Below are 15,220 nucleotides of genomic sequence, written 5' to 3'. Positions count from 1 at the left end.
GAGGTGAAACAAAGTAAGAAAGTCATCAACATGCACACTTGTGACCTCAAAAATTAGGAAGCTAGGGCTGGAGAAATAGCTTGCCTGTGAAGCCTAAGGACACCAGTTCGAGGCTCAAGTCCCCAGGACCCACATAAGCCAGATGTACAAGGTAGTGCATGCATCTGGAGTTTATGTGCAGTGGCGTGCCCATTCTCTCTCTCTCTCTCTCTCTCTCTCTCTCTCTCTCTCTGCCTCTTTCTCTCTCTGTCTGTCTGTTGCTCTCAAATAAATAAATAAAAATAAAAAAAATTAGGAAGCTGAAACAAGATGATCATGAGTTCAAGGCCAGCCTGCTCTATAGAGCAAATAAAAACCAAAAACAGAAGTGGGGTTGGGGATATGGGCCACGGGCCAGAGAATAAAGCACTTATGATGCAAGCATGAAGACTTGAGTCCGGATCCCCTGCACTCACATAAAATGCTGGGCATGGGGAGGGGGTGGCTTTGATCCTGGTGTTGGGGAGGCAGAGACAAAAGGATCCTTAGGGCTCAATGCATAGCTAATCTATCAGTAAGATTGAGGTTCACTGAGAGACCCTGTCTCAAAAAATGAGGTGGTGAGAGACTAAGAAAGCCACCTGACATGACCTGTGTCCTCCTCATGCACTTGCACACATTTGTGCACCGTGTACATATGAGCATGCACACACACCCCAAAAGGAAAAGAGGCCACCAGCCTAGTAGGCATCTGCAAACTCCTATCCCTCTGCAGAGGCTGTTCCTCTGCAGTTCCCGCTGCTCATCTAGAATCTGACAAGAAGAAGATACCAGCAAATCACTGGACTAATGAGAGGAGGACCCTAAGACACAAAGCAAGACGCTGCGAAGCCCTGCCAGACTCAGAGCACCCGGGGACCTCCATCTGCCTCACTCCCAGAGTCCTCCCTGCTCCTCTGGGCTTCTAAGCTGCAGTTATGGAAGAGCTACTAAGTTTTAGAAAACATTTTCAATACCAGATGCATAAAGGCAGGAAATACTCTATGACACGCATATACCAAAGCCAGCGGGACGAGCTCACACTGGCGCCGGCGAGGACACCACTGTCACCATACCTGGCCTGGCAGCTGAGCAGCAGCATGTCCCGGCTGTGAATGAGGACATACAGAAGCACCAGGAAGGCTTTCGCCCGAAAGGGAGCCAATGGGCTGTCAAGCAGACGGATAACGGTAGACACAAAATCCTGTGGGAGACATTGAAAACGTTTGTGAAGATGTGAGTCTCACTTCTCACAGTGCATGCAGAAGGCTCATCAAGCAGAAGTCATTTCACTTACTCTGTCTTCACTTTGGTCCAGACTCCACACTACAGTTTCCATAAGCATTATCTTACTCTAACATTTGGAATTTTAAGTTGACAGTACTATCTATCCCTGTTTGAAAAGGGAACATAAATCTTGAAACAGTAAACAATTTGCTCAAATTCTGAGTTGGCTTCAAATCCAGACAGTTGAAGAAGTCTTCCTCACCTGTACAAGTGGAGCGTCGGGGAAAGACGTGAGTGAGAGCAGGCCGATTTGAGTGTCTGAGCACAGAGATGGGATCGCTGGTCTCCACAGTGAGGGTCTAAATTAGCATTAAAAAAATACACCCCTAAGCCCAGCACTCACTTAGGAGGCAGAGTTAGGAGGATCACTGTGGGTTTGAGGCCAGCCTGGGACTACAGAGTGAGTTCCAGGTCAGCCTGGGATAGAGTGAGACTCTGCCTTGAAAGGGGAAAAAAAAAAGATACACCCGGTCTAACACAAAATAAAACCCTGCACTCCTATAACACTCTTGGATCAAAAGTAGTGTGGGACTGGAGATGGCTTGGTGGGTGATAAAGTGCTGGCCTCATTGGCATGAGGCCACGAGCATGCTCACCAGTACCCACCACATGCTGCGATCCCAGCTCTGAGGCGGCGGCGATGGGGTTCTGTGGGGCTCACCAGCCAGCCAGTCTAGCCTACCTAGTGAGCGCCAGACCAGGGAGAGGCCCTGTCTCACAAGGAGGTGGACAGCATTTGGACACACATTCACAAGCACACACACACGCACACAAACACACACACACACTCCCCCACACATGAAAGCACATTGAAAAAGCCTTAGCAACCGGGCGAAGTGGCACATGCTTTTAATCCCAGTACTCAGGAGGCAGAGGTAGGAGGATCATCGTGAGCTTGAGGCCACCCTGAGATGACAGTAAATTCCAGGTCAGCCTGAGCTAGAGTGAAACCCTACCTTGAAAAAAAAAAAAAAGCCATAACATAACATTGAGTGATGATTATGGACAAGTCACAGTGCTATTTTCTCTTTTTATATACTTTTTAATTTTCTCTTGTGACGGACAGATTGTAAATCAGTTCAGGAGCTCTATTCATACACAAACAGGAAAGGCATAAAGACCGATGCACCCAGATGTGAGCAGCCCAGCATCTGGAATCAGACTGTTGGTCAGATGGTCACTCCGCATGTCCAAAGCATACTCATAGGAGTTCAATTCGGCCACCACACATCCATCTCACCTGGCTTCACCAGGAGGACTTAGCCCAGCCACGCACACGCTTCTATCAAAGAACGCACCTGGTCACCTTGCTCCTGAACCACCCAGCCACAGCTGAGTCATCCTCTGCCAGAAGAGCAGATCTTCCTTCCCCCACTCCAGGGAGCAGCAGCCCATTCCCCTACAGTTGAGCCCTAATTCTATTCAGACTCTGGCATAAGCCTCACAGGCACAAGTCTGGATGTGCCCATCCCATATTTGCACACATAACTCTAAACCATTGCATTTCCAGTAGTTCTAGGCTGGAGCAATTGCTCCACAATAGATTAAGGAAGTGGGAATGGTCTGTAAGAAACATTATTGGGCTAAGAGGCAAACTTGAACCAGGCCTGTGGATTAACTAATAATATTGAATCCATGTTAATTTCTTCTTTTGAAACGTTTGCTTATTTTTATGGAATATTCAGTGAAATAATATGTAAAAGGGCATCGTAATATCAGACAGGTCAGAAAACATCCACAGTAAGACAAAGACACACAGAAAAGAAAATACATATGGTAAATTTCATCTACATGACACACACACACAGTAAACATCACCCTCTGGTGGACACGCGTGGGGAACACACGCGAGCCTCTGCACAGAACACAGTGACTACCCTGTTGTGACATTTGTACTCTGAGAACCCTCAGTGTAACAGCCACATGCAGAACTTGAATTCCCTGACTCTTCTCCCACTGTCCCCAACATCCAAGCGGAAAATCCTGCATCTCTCCGGCCTGACTGCAAAGCCACATCCAAGCTCACTTGTTTCCACCAGCTCTGCTTTGACCCAAACAATACATATGGTTACCTGGTCAGCTCAGAAGCCACCAAAATGACCACTGTAACCCGAGTCACAGGTAGAGCCCTTGGCACAGCACAAGACCTTCCTGAGTGAGCTCCTCCCCATCTCCCCCTGCCTGGCATGACACCAGACCTTCCTGAGTGAGCTCTTCCCTATCTCTCCCAGCCACTGTCAGACCTTCCTCCTCGCTGTGTCTCCACTCTCCAGAGGTGTTCTACAGAGCAGGGGCTTCCTTGTTTCCTACCTGAAAATAAACCTCACATAAATGTAATTCATCTACATTTTAAAAGAACAAACATGAAATGATTAAATAATCTAACAGAGGTCATGTAGAGAGATCAGAGGGGAGAGGGAGGAGGGTGAGAGGAGGAAAAGAGTGAAGGAGAGTGGGGAAAGTATTTGTAAATAATTTACTTAAAAGGAAAGTATGAGAAATATGAGTACAAAAAGAGAATATTAAATTCTACTTGAAAGAAAATCATGACTAAGGAAACCAAACACATAACAAATGAATTGCAATATATAACATGGATAATGTACTAAAAATAATTCAAGACAGTGATAAAAGGAACTTTCAATCTCCTTACCAAGGAAGAATCCTTAACACTTCAGTATAAATATTCAGCAATCAACAAAATAAAGATGTGTGTAAATGCAGAGAAAACACAATCCCATGTACTGGGGAGAGGGCTCAGTAGTAGAGCACTTGTTTTTCATACACAAGGCCCTGGCTTTGATCCCCAGTACTACAAAAAATAATAGTTAAGATAAATGAGGTTTCCATCATGAATAGTCAAAGGAAGCAAAGTTAGGAAGAAAATGAGTCCAATTTCTGCATAGCAGACGAGCAGGGATGGAAGTGCCAGTAATGGCATTTCTCCAACAGGTAAACAGGTCCACCTCAGACACAGCTGGCAATGAACCAAGTTAAGTGTTCATCCATTCCTACAGCTGACAGAAAAAGAACCTTACTTTGTAAGATCCCAAAAACACTGTTTTCTGAAGCAATTCTTAATTCTAAGGAAGTCTGTCCAACAAAGATATGGCAAATGAGCCTCATGTGCAATGCTCACGCAGTACTGAAAGCAAGACACGGATCTGTGCAATGCTCATGCAGTGCTGAGCGCAAGACGCAGATCTGTGCAATGCTCACGCAGTGCTGTGTGCAAGACGCGGATCTGTGCAATGCTCACGCAGTGCTGAGTGCAGGATGCAGATCTGTGCAATGCTCACGCAGTGCTGTGTGCAAGATGCGGATCTGTGCAATGCTCACGCAGTGCTGAGTGCAGGACGCAGATCTGTGCAATGCTCACGCAGTGTTGTGTGCAAGACGCGGATCTGTGCAATACTCACGCAGTGCTGTGTGCAGGACGTGGATCTGTGCAATGCTCACGCAGTGCTGTGTGCAAGACGCGGATCTGTGCAATGCTCACACAGTGCTGAAAGCACGACGTGGATCTGTGCAATGCTCACGCAGTGCTGTGTGCAAGACGCGAATCTGTGCAATGCTCACACAGTGCTGTGTGCAAGACGCGGATCTGTGCAATGCTCACGCAGTGCTGAGCGCAAGATGCGGATCTGTGCAATACTCACGCAGTGCTGAGTGCAGGACGCAGATCTGTGCAATGCTCACGCGGTGCTGTGTGCAAGACGCGGATCTGTGCAATGCTCACACAGTGCTGAGTGCAGGACGCAGATCTGTGCAATGCTCACGCAGTGCTGTACGCAGGACGCGGATCTGTGCAATACTCACGCAGTGCTGTGTGCAAGACGCGGATCTGTGCAATGCTCACGCAGTGCTGTGTGCAAGACGCGGATCTGTGCAATGCTCACGCAGTGCTGAGTGCAGGATGCAGATCTGTGCAATGCTCACGCAGTGCTGTGTGCAAGATGCGGATCTGTGCAATGCTCACGCAGTGCTGAGTGCAGGACGCAGATCTGTGCAATGCTCACGCAGTGCTGTGTGCAAGACGCGGATCTGTGCAATGCTCACGCAGTGCTGAGTGCAGGATGCAGATCTGTGCAATGCTCACGCAGTGCTGTGTGCAAGATGCGGATCTGTGCAATGCTCACGCAGTGCTGAGTGCAGGACGCAGATCTGTGCAATGCTCACGCAGTGTTGTGTGCAAGACGCGGATCTGTGCAATACTCACGCAGTGCTGTGTGCAGGACGTGGATCTGTGCAATGCTCACGCAGTGCTGTGTGCAAGACGCGGATCTGTGCAATGCTCACACAGTGCTGAAAGCACGACGTGGATCTGTGCAATGCTCACGCAGTGCTGTGTGCAAGACGCGAATCTGTGCAATGCTCACACAGTGCTGTGTGCAAGACGCGGATCTGTGCAATGCTCACGCAGTGCTGAGCGCAAGATGCGGATCTGTGCAATACTCACGCAGTGCTGAGTGCAGGACGCAGATCTGTGCAATGCTCACGCGGTGCTGTGTGCAAGACGCGGATCTGTGCAATGCTCACACAGTGCTGAGTGCAGGACGCAGATCTGTGCAATGCTCACGCGGTGCTGTACGCAGGACGCGGATCTGTGCAATACTCACGCAGTGCTGTGTGCAAGACGCGGATCTGTGCAATGCTCACGCAGTGCTGAGCGCAAGACGTGGATCTGTGCAATGCTCAGGCAGTGCTGTGTGCAAGATGCGGATCTGTGCAATGCTCACGCAGTGTTGTGTGCAAGACACAAATCTGTGCAATGCTCACGCAGTGCTGTGCAAGTCATTACCACAGACCCAGCTTCCATGTATTATTGTGCTTATTTCAATGATATGGCTAACAGGCCAAGGTGGTCTCTACTCCAAGACAGCAGTGCAATGGGATGATGGTGGTATGCTCAGGGGGAAGGTGCTTAACAGGTTGAGAGGACATGTGGCTTCTGCCACGTCTTCTCAAGACACTTCTCTTTTGAGGCAGCCACCATTCCGTGAGGAAGTTATGGAACACATCCAGCTCCAATCCTCAGCTCCAGTTGAGCCCCCAGTGAACACCCAGCACTTACTTGCCAGTCTATGCAGATGAGCCGCCTGGTAATTCCTCAGCACCCTTTCAGCTAGCAGCCTAAGGTGAGACTGATTTCTGAAGAATAACTTACGGTGCTTGTCTATGCCACAACATTTAGGAAAGGTTTGATATACAGCACTCGAAAAATGAAATATAACTTAAGTATACAAAGAAAATGGAAAAGCTTCAAAACACACATAGGGTTGCAAGCATTGGAGGGCACTGCGCCTCCAGCACTGGAGGCAGAGCAGGAGTACGACGGCATGTCTGAGGCCAGCCTTGACTCTGTAGTGAGCCCCAGGCCAGTCCCATAAAGCCCTTGTATCAAAATAAAAGTTTCATACAGCAAAAAACGTGATTTTACAACACAGAACTGTCCACCAATAAGTGACAATGAAGTTACTGTGATGTTTCTTTTTCCAGTAATAACAGGCAACATCACTAGCAGTCATGTAAAGTTAAAATAATTGTCTAAGATTTTGAGAGAAGCCAGCTATAACACTTATAAAAGATGAAAGAAAACATGGATTTGTTCATAATGGACTGCTAAGTCCTTTAAAATGCTGTCCAATTTTGGACGTAAGCCAACAATAACTTATACCCTAAACAAATTCTTAGTTAGGCATTTCAAATAAAAACTGAATGAAAAGTATTAATTTTGACTCCCTTCACTAAGTGCCCAGAGCTCCATACTTAATCTTAAGCACTAGGCACCATACCTCCAGAACAGCATTCATCTCACAGCCCTTGAGGAAGGTGACTGCAGGCTGCAGGCGAAGACTTAGTGTCAGGGTTGTATAATCACAACTATCTTCAGAGAGCCAGGAATGACCTCAGGTCACTTCAGCTTGCAATCCACTATGCATTCCTCTTTGATTTAAAGTCATCTTGTCATACAGCTCAACATGCTTACATATAACATGCGGAGAAGACAGGCAGGAGCTTTTTAATTCTGCAATCCAGATCACAGCCCCAAGAGTTTCTGACCAAAACTCACCACCAGCAGTGAAGGGTTCTCAGCAGTGATTTCTCAATGGGTATTTCTGGAGACTAACTCTTTTAACGGTTTTAAAATAAATATTTAAACGGAATAAGCAGGAGCCAGGGAGACAGCTCCATGGGTAAAGTGCTTGCCACACAAGCCTAAAGACCTGAGTTCACACCCCAAGCCCCCACTTGTCATCTGGGAGTGGTGTGTGCATTTGTTATCCCTGCTCTAGGAAAGAGAGAGGAAGAGACAGGAGGGCACTGGGACTTGCTCGCTACTAGTCTAACTGGAGAGCTCCAAGAAACGTAAGAGATGTTGTTTCAAAAACTAAGACAGACAGTAAGTGAGGAAGATGCTCAGTGTTGACGAATGGCCTTTACACATGCAAGTACGTGTGCCCTCTCATATAGATGAACATGCGTGCACACACATGCATCACACACACATATACATGCAGAAAAAGGAAATAAGAATATGCATTTCTACCTTAAAGAACACGGACGAAATATTCAAGGCATTGGAAATGTTACCACAAGATATGAAACTAGAAGCACGAGTCACCTAATGGATAAGATGCTGGCCTCCCAAAATATATGAAACTGCCATTACAAATAAAAAGTATCTTTATCAATATTAAGCAAATGGCAAAAATTCTGCTAATAATATCATAAAGACAAAATTACTAGATGAATGAAAAATAATGAGGCAAAGAACTTCAGATTCTCTCTTGCAAATCTCAAGAGACAAAATTGATCAGCCCAACATCATAGTGAAAAATCAATGAGTGCAGCCTGGCCATCAACTGCTAACACCCTTGAGGAAAACAGCGAGATGGTGTAGGTAATTGTGCCACACAAATTTCCTGTTTAATACTGACAGAGTGAAAATGAGCTGGAATCTAGTGCTATTTTGAATCACACTTCCCTTACTGAAATGTAGCTAAGGAACTCAGCAAAATGTTTTTGAGAAAATGCATATTCATTAATGTAGACTGAAAGTAATATATAAAAGCATCACCTGACTGACATGTGGAAGCTAATTTCCACATTAGCAATGCTTGGTTAGTGACTGCTGGGTCTGTGTGCTCCCTGACTTTACAGATAAATACTAAGGATGCCTCACGTCCATTTTTTTGAGGTAGGATCTCAGTCTATCCTAGGCTGACCTGGAACTCACTCTGTAGCCCAAGCTAGCCTTGAACTCATGCCAATCCTCCCATCTCATTCTGCCAATACTAGAATTGTAAGTATAAGCCATAAAAAACAGCTAACAGGAAAACCATCCTCATATGATCAGTAAACATAAAACAATCCCAGGACACTTCCAAGTGACAGATCTGAGGCTGGGCTCATCACTAGTACTATTCTGCTATGTGGCCAAAATACCAAACCAGAAGGGCCAGCCACACTCAGGTTAGACTGCTCTAACATGTTTGGATCCCAACTAGTGCCAAAATTCATAAAGAAAGCAAGACCTGCAAGAGGCAGTTATTGCAGAGCACAGATAGTAGTCAATGTCACCCTTACTCAGGAGGAGGCTATCTTATCAAGCACATCTGTGAAACACAGTGTGGCTGTAAAGTGAAGTGCTTACATCTCCAAGTAACCTCCAAAGCACAAAAGTTCCTCTTCATATGTGCATCATGGTACAGTCACTGCAGGGTCTTCTCCGTGTGGGCGTCACTGGACAGTCACTGCGGGGTCTTCCCCGTGTGGGCGTCACTGGACAGTCACTGCAGGGTCTTCCCCGTGTGGGCGTCACTGGACAGTCACTGAGGGGTCTTCCCCGTGTGGGCGTCACTGGACAGTCACTGCACGGTCTTCCCCATGTGGGCGTCACTGGACAGTCACTGCGGGGTCTTCCCCGTGTGGGCGTCACTGGACAGTCACTGCGGGGTCTTCCCCGTGTGGGCGTCACTGGACAGTCACTGCGGGGTCTTCCCCGTGTGGGCGTCACTGGACAGTCACTGCGGGGTCTTCCCCGTGTGGGCGTCACTGGACAGTCACTGCGGGGTCTTCCCCGTGTGGGCGTCACTGGACAGTCACTGCGGGGTCTTCCCCGTGTGGGCGTCACTGGACAGTCACTGCGGGGTCTTCCCCGTGTGGGCGTCACTGGACAATCACTGAGGGGTCTTCCCCGTGTGGGCGTCACTGGACAGTCACTGCGGGGTCTTCCCCGTGTGGGCGTCACTGGACAGTCACTGCGGGGTCTTCCCCGTGTGGGCGTCACTGTATAGTCACTGCAGGGTCTTCTCCGTGTGGGCGTCACTGGACAGTCACTGCAGGGTCTTCTCCATGTGGGCATCACTGGACAGTCACTGCAGGGTCTTCTCCATGTGGGCATCACTGGACAGTCACTCAGGGTCTTCTCTGTGTGGGCATCACTGGACAGCCACTCAGGGTCTTCTCCATGTGGGTGTCACTGGACAGTCACTGCAGGGTCTTCTCCGTGTGAGTGTCACGGTGCAGTCACTGCAGGGTCTTCTTTATATATTAGATATCTCTGTCTTTTGTACCTAAGACTCTAAAATTTTCGTAATTGGATTTATTCTTGATTTTTCTCTTTTCACCCCTAATCTCATTACATAAGCATCTATAATCCAAAAAACTGAAATCTCAAATGCCTTAAAATCCAAAGCACTGTGACTACCAGCTACTGTCATGGGGAAAAATTCTACATCTGACCTCATGTGATAGACTACAGTCCAAACATTGTAGGAAACTACCTTCAAACTGCGTGATCAACGTGTACATGGAAGATTAATGAGTTTTGTGTTTCGACTTGAGCCCCATTCCTGAGATACCTCATTACATATATGTAAACGTGCCAACATTTGAAAGAAGAAAACCCCTCTACTTTCAGACTTAAGCATTTTCTGAACTCCTAACAAAAGTATTTGTGTCTATTTACTAATAGGATATTTTATAAAGCTATCTTAATTTGTTTTTATTCCCTTCTATTTCTCAATCACTCCTAAAACCTACCACATTTTTGAACCTTCCTAAAGATCTACTCACCTCTTTTTATATTTTTGTATCTTTTTTAAATATTTTATTTATTTACTTGAGAGATAGAGAGAAAATGTGCCAGGTCCTCTAGGCACTGCAAAAGAACTCCAGACATATGCTCTACCTTGTGCATCTGGCTTACATGGGTGCTGGGGAATCAAACCTGGGTCTTTAATCTTTGTCAGCAAGTGCCTTAACTGCTGAGCCATCTCTCCAGCCCTGTTTTTGTATTTCTGATGTAGACAGTTCTTTCATAGCCTCTGTGAATTTCTTTTTGTTTCAGCTATTTGTAAAACATTATATTGTATTTTTCATATGCTTTGTAGTCACAGTTCTTCTAATACACCTCAACTATCAGAATGCTACTGAAAACCACTGGTTCATTTACCCAGACACTGTGTTAAGCTGCTGGTGGGTGACAACACCCCTTCTATGCTGCTGTTCTTTGAATGAGGGGCTTTTCCTACACTCTGGAGAGGAAGTTCTAAGGCAGAAATAACGTTTTTACTTTTACAGTACTAAGCTGGCTCCTTCCTATGTCGATAGCACAAACATGGCCTCATAGAGCCCATGCCACAGCGCCTTCCAGCATCGCCTTACTGACCCTCCTCCTGCCTCTTCTCTCAGGATTCCTACTGTGTTTAATTTGTACTCCAATTCTAGTTTTTCCAGGATGGGGTATGGTACTCCTTCAATCTTGAAGGAGATTTGAAGAACATAGGTTATTCCCCCACTGCTGGGGTGGTCCCTGTCTTTGGGATCTCATTCCCCCACTGGGGCCCAGGAAGCTCTCTTTGAGCTTCAGTCGCTGTTCTAAGAATTGCATGCCTGGTGCTGGAGAGATTTCTCAGTGGTTAAAGCACTTGCCTGTGAAGCCTAACAACCCAGCACCCACATAAAAGCCAGGTGCACAGTAGAGCATGCACCCAGAGTTCATTTGTAGCAGCTGAAGGCCCTGATGTGTGCATTCTCTCTCTCTCTCTCTCTCTCTCTCTCTCTCTCTCTCTCTCTCTCTCTCTCTCTGTGTGTGTGTGTGTGTGTGTGTGTGTGTGTGTGTGTGTGTGTGTGTGTTTGTGTGTCTTCTCTCTCCCTGTCTCTCCCTCCCTGAAAATAAATAAATAAAAATATTGGAAAGAACTGCATGCCTAGTGCTAGGGAGATGACTCAGTGGGTAAGTGCTTGCTATGCAAATATAAAGACCTAGTTCAACCCCCAGGACCTACATAAAAGTCAGACTGTTGCACAGTGCAAAGGGAGTGAGACAGGATAATCCATAGGGTTTCCTGCTTAACTAGTCTAGCCTACTTGATGAACTGTAGATTCAGTAAGAGATCCTGTTCTCAAAACATATGGTAGAGAGTAATTGAGGAAGACATGATGTTGATACCTCTGGCCTACACATACACATAAATGTGCACCCACACACATCTACACATACACCACACACAAACACATAAAAAACTGCATCCTTTGTTTCCCATGAGTGGGAATATTTTCCTTCAGTAAGTTCTTGTTGGAAATTCTAAGATTCTCCAGTGCATGGGTCTATCAGAATTCACCTGGTCCTCCCAAAGATCAGTCACATCACACGGGCTCTTGTGATCTACACCTCTCTATCGGCATTGTGGGCTCTGTGGAAAGACCTTGACATCTTTATTTTCATAAGGATATTTAAGGAGATTTTTTAAATGTATGTGGCAGCATTCATCCTCCTCAAATTAGACTCCAGCAGGGACTCACCTTGACATAATATTTACTATTGGGGTTCACAGCAGGAAAACTGGGGATGAACAGCACATCATCTGAACAATCTCACCAGGAAGAATCCTGAACAATCAATCAAGATCCTCCGCAAACAATAAGGGGATCTTCCACAGTTAATCAGGAGATACTCCACAATCAATCAGGATCCTCCACAATCAATCAAGAGATCCTCCACTATAAATGTCCTCCAAATATCAATCAGAAAATCTTTAACAATCAGGAGATGCTCCACAATCAATCAAGAGATCCTCACCAATCAATCAGGAGATCCTCCACAATCAATTGCAGAGTTATAATCTCAAATATGGACTTTCTAGACAGGTCACTAACCACATAAATATTTTAATCAACATTTTAAGTATATAATCCATATCCTATTCAAAATGCACCATACTGGCACCATTTATTGAAAAAGCTTACAATGGCATGCTCCCTGAGAGACTGTTTAATCTGCCTAGATAGAAGCACCAAGGCCTTACTAACCATCTTCCAAAACACAGCCACAGCCCACAGAACCAAGAAAAGTAAGAGCAAGGACACAGGAAAGCCTGGGCTAAGCTACCAATTGCATCAGTATACAAGATCTAGTGCTAAATTCCTCAAGTATGCACATGAGTACTAAAAATACACCATCTTCCTCAGAGAAGTCTTTCATGCCCATAAAATAATCTTCCTGAGGCTATCAGGGTTGTCATATTAAATTGTGTCATTTTTATATGAATTTTATGTAATGACACTTTCTGAATTGGAAGTGGCTGGGGAAAGAGCCTGGTAAACTTTTAGCTGGAATATATATTATTTTTAAAGCTATACTTTTAAGGAAAATATTGTTTTAGGTCACAATCTCCCCAAACTAAACAAATTTGGCTATAGTTACACATGAAGAGCTGAAAAATCAAAAAAGGTACCTAATTTTGAGAATATTTTGAGAGAACAAAAGGATAGCATTCTTGTTTTTCCTCTTGTCTGAAACCCATAATACTCTGGCTAGTAAATCACATGCCTGGGAGAAGTGCCTCACTCTGCTGGCTCCCTCTAGGCTGATCCACACTGTATGTTACTGTTAATCATAAATGCCACATCATTAACCTGTCATTTCTAATACACTGTGTAGTAACATTCAAAGTCATTGGTTTAATAGGTTATACCATTTTCCATAAGGGATTGGGCTCCTAAAAGTTCAATGAATCCTGGAACTTTGGGGAAACTTCAAGAAGAAGTAGGAAACAGCATGTGACTATAGTGTTTCCAACTTCCAATAAAAGAGGAAAAAGGAAGCCTAAGATTGCAATGGTGTCAAAACTCAATAAATGGGGTCTCTTAAGATATCTCAGACAATAAAGTGCCTCCCTTGAAAGCAATCAGTTCAATCCCTAGGAGGTGAGTAAAAATGGCAGCATGGGGGGTTGTACTGGAAACCTCAGCGCTCTGGAGGCAGAGGCAGGAAGATCCTTGGAGCTTGCTGGCCAGTGAGTCAAGTCGAACTGCCAAGCTCCAGGCCAGTGAGACCTTGTTTCAAAAGAAGGCAGATGGTGACTAAGGAACAACACCCAAGGTTATCCTCTGACCTACACACACACACACACACACACACACACACACACTGCCTTTTCTTCTGGTCTGATCAGGATCCAGGGCCCCCAGGCAGCATGAGGTGTTGCTCCCCACAAGGTCTCGTTACAGCGCAGGCAGCACAGCGCAGGTGCACACAACTAGGGCTGGGAGGCCCCAGCCCACAGCCCCCCCACAGGCACCAGAATCTGTGGAAACAATGCCCTCGCATGGCTGCCCGTCTTCCACAGACACGAGACCCACTACATTTAGGGACTAGTACTGCTATTCTCCCAGCCCAGAGGCAGCTTGCCAAGCAGAGGACAGCCTTACCTAAGGAAGCAGTTGGTAACACCAATGGCACGTCGGTCCCATCAGGTCACCTGAGACTTAGGGCTGCAAGTGGAGTGGAAGTTCAGGTTCTCCGACAGAAGGAACAAATCTGCTTTTTTTATTCTAGTATTTTATTTATGCATCTCAAGCAGAGAGCATGGGCACTCCAAGGCCTCTTGCAGCTGCAAACAGACTTCAAACACATTGTGCACCTGGTTTTATGTGGGTACTGGGGAATCTGACTCAAGACTGCAGGGTTTGGTAGCAAGTACCTTTAATCACCGAGCTATCTCCTTAACCCAAATTTGTTTATGTATTTTTATTTATTTGAGAGAGGGAAGGAGGGAGTGAGAGAGAAAGTATGAGTTCACCAGGGCCTCCTGCCACTCAATTTAACTTTTTTGTTGTTTTGTTTTTGAGGTAGGGTCTTACTCTAGCCCAGGCTGACCTGAGATTCACTATGGAGCCTCCGGGAGGCCTCGAACTCACAGCGATCTTCCTACCTCTGCCTCACAAGTGCTGGGATTAAAGGCGTGCGCCACCACACCCGATTCAAATTAACTTATTTTGTTAACACAAGAATAAAACAAGCGTTCAAATAGAAATGCTCATATACTCAGCAAAGCAAACAGGAAATGGTGGAGAAAGCCAGACACCAGACTTCCCTGTGGTTCTTCTCTTGGATTAACATGGCAATAAAGTCAGTACTTTGAACAATTACAAGAAACAGCAGTTTTCAAGTCCACACAATCAATCAGGGTGCACATGACAGCTCAGCGCACATCAAAATGAAGTCTGCACAGAACAGAGACCTCAGAGGCTCACCTGCCACCTGACCCAGCCAGGCAACTAAACAGTACACAACAAGGAAAGTTATATTAACATCATTAGGAACCAAGAGTCTCAGCTTAAATTAAAAAATACTAATGTGCTGGATGTGGTGGCACATGACTTTAATCCTAGCACTTGGGAGGCAGAAGTAGGTGGATCACTGTGAGTTTGAGGAGAGCCTGAGACTACATAGTGAATTCCAGGTCAGCCTAGGCTACAGCTAGAACCTACCTCAAAAACAAACAAACAAACAAAAAATACTAATGTAGGGCTGAAGAGATGGCATAGTGATTATGGTGTTTGCCTGCAAAGCCAAAAGGACACAGGTTCAATTCCCCAGGACCCATATAAGCCAGATGCATAA

General features: G+C 45.8%; 1 protein-coding gene across 3 annotated transcripts in view; it reads right to left on the bottom strand.

Annotated features, from left to right (window-relative positions):
• Ulk4 (unc-51 like kinase 4) overlaps positions 1-15,220 on the bottom strand; it is a 345,903-nt gene that overhangs the window by 244,721 nt on the left and 85,962 nt on the right. For all 3 annotated transcript variants that reach the window (XM_045136900.1, XM_045136901.1, XM_045136902.1), the window contains one exon: positions 1,095-1,222. In XM_045136900.1, the coding sequence (XP_044992835.1) occupies positions 1,095-1,222 (128 nt within the window). The remainder of the gene's footprint in view (positions 1-1,094; positions 1,223-15,220) is intronic.

Source organism: Jaculus jaculus, chromosome 17 (genome assembly GCF_020740685.1).
Source record: "Jaculus jaculus isolate mJacJac1 chromosome 17, mJacJac1.mat.Y.cur, whole genome shotgun sequence".
Lineage (NCBI taxonomy): Eukaryota > Metazoa > Chordata > Mammalia > Rodentia > Dipodidae > Jaculus > Jaculus jaculus.
The sequence above is the reverse complement of the archived record's forward strand: the minus strand, read 5'-3'. Positions and strand labels throughout refer to the sequence as shown.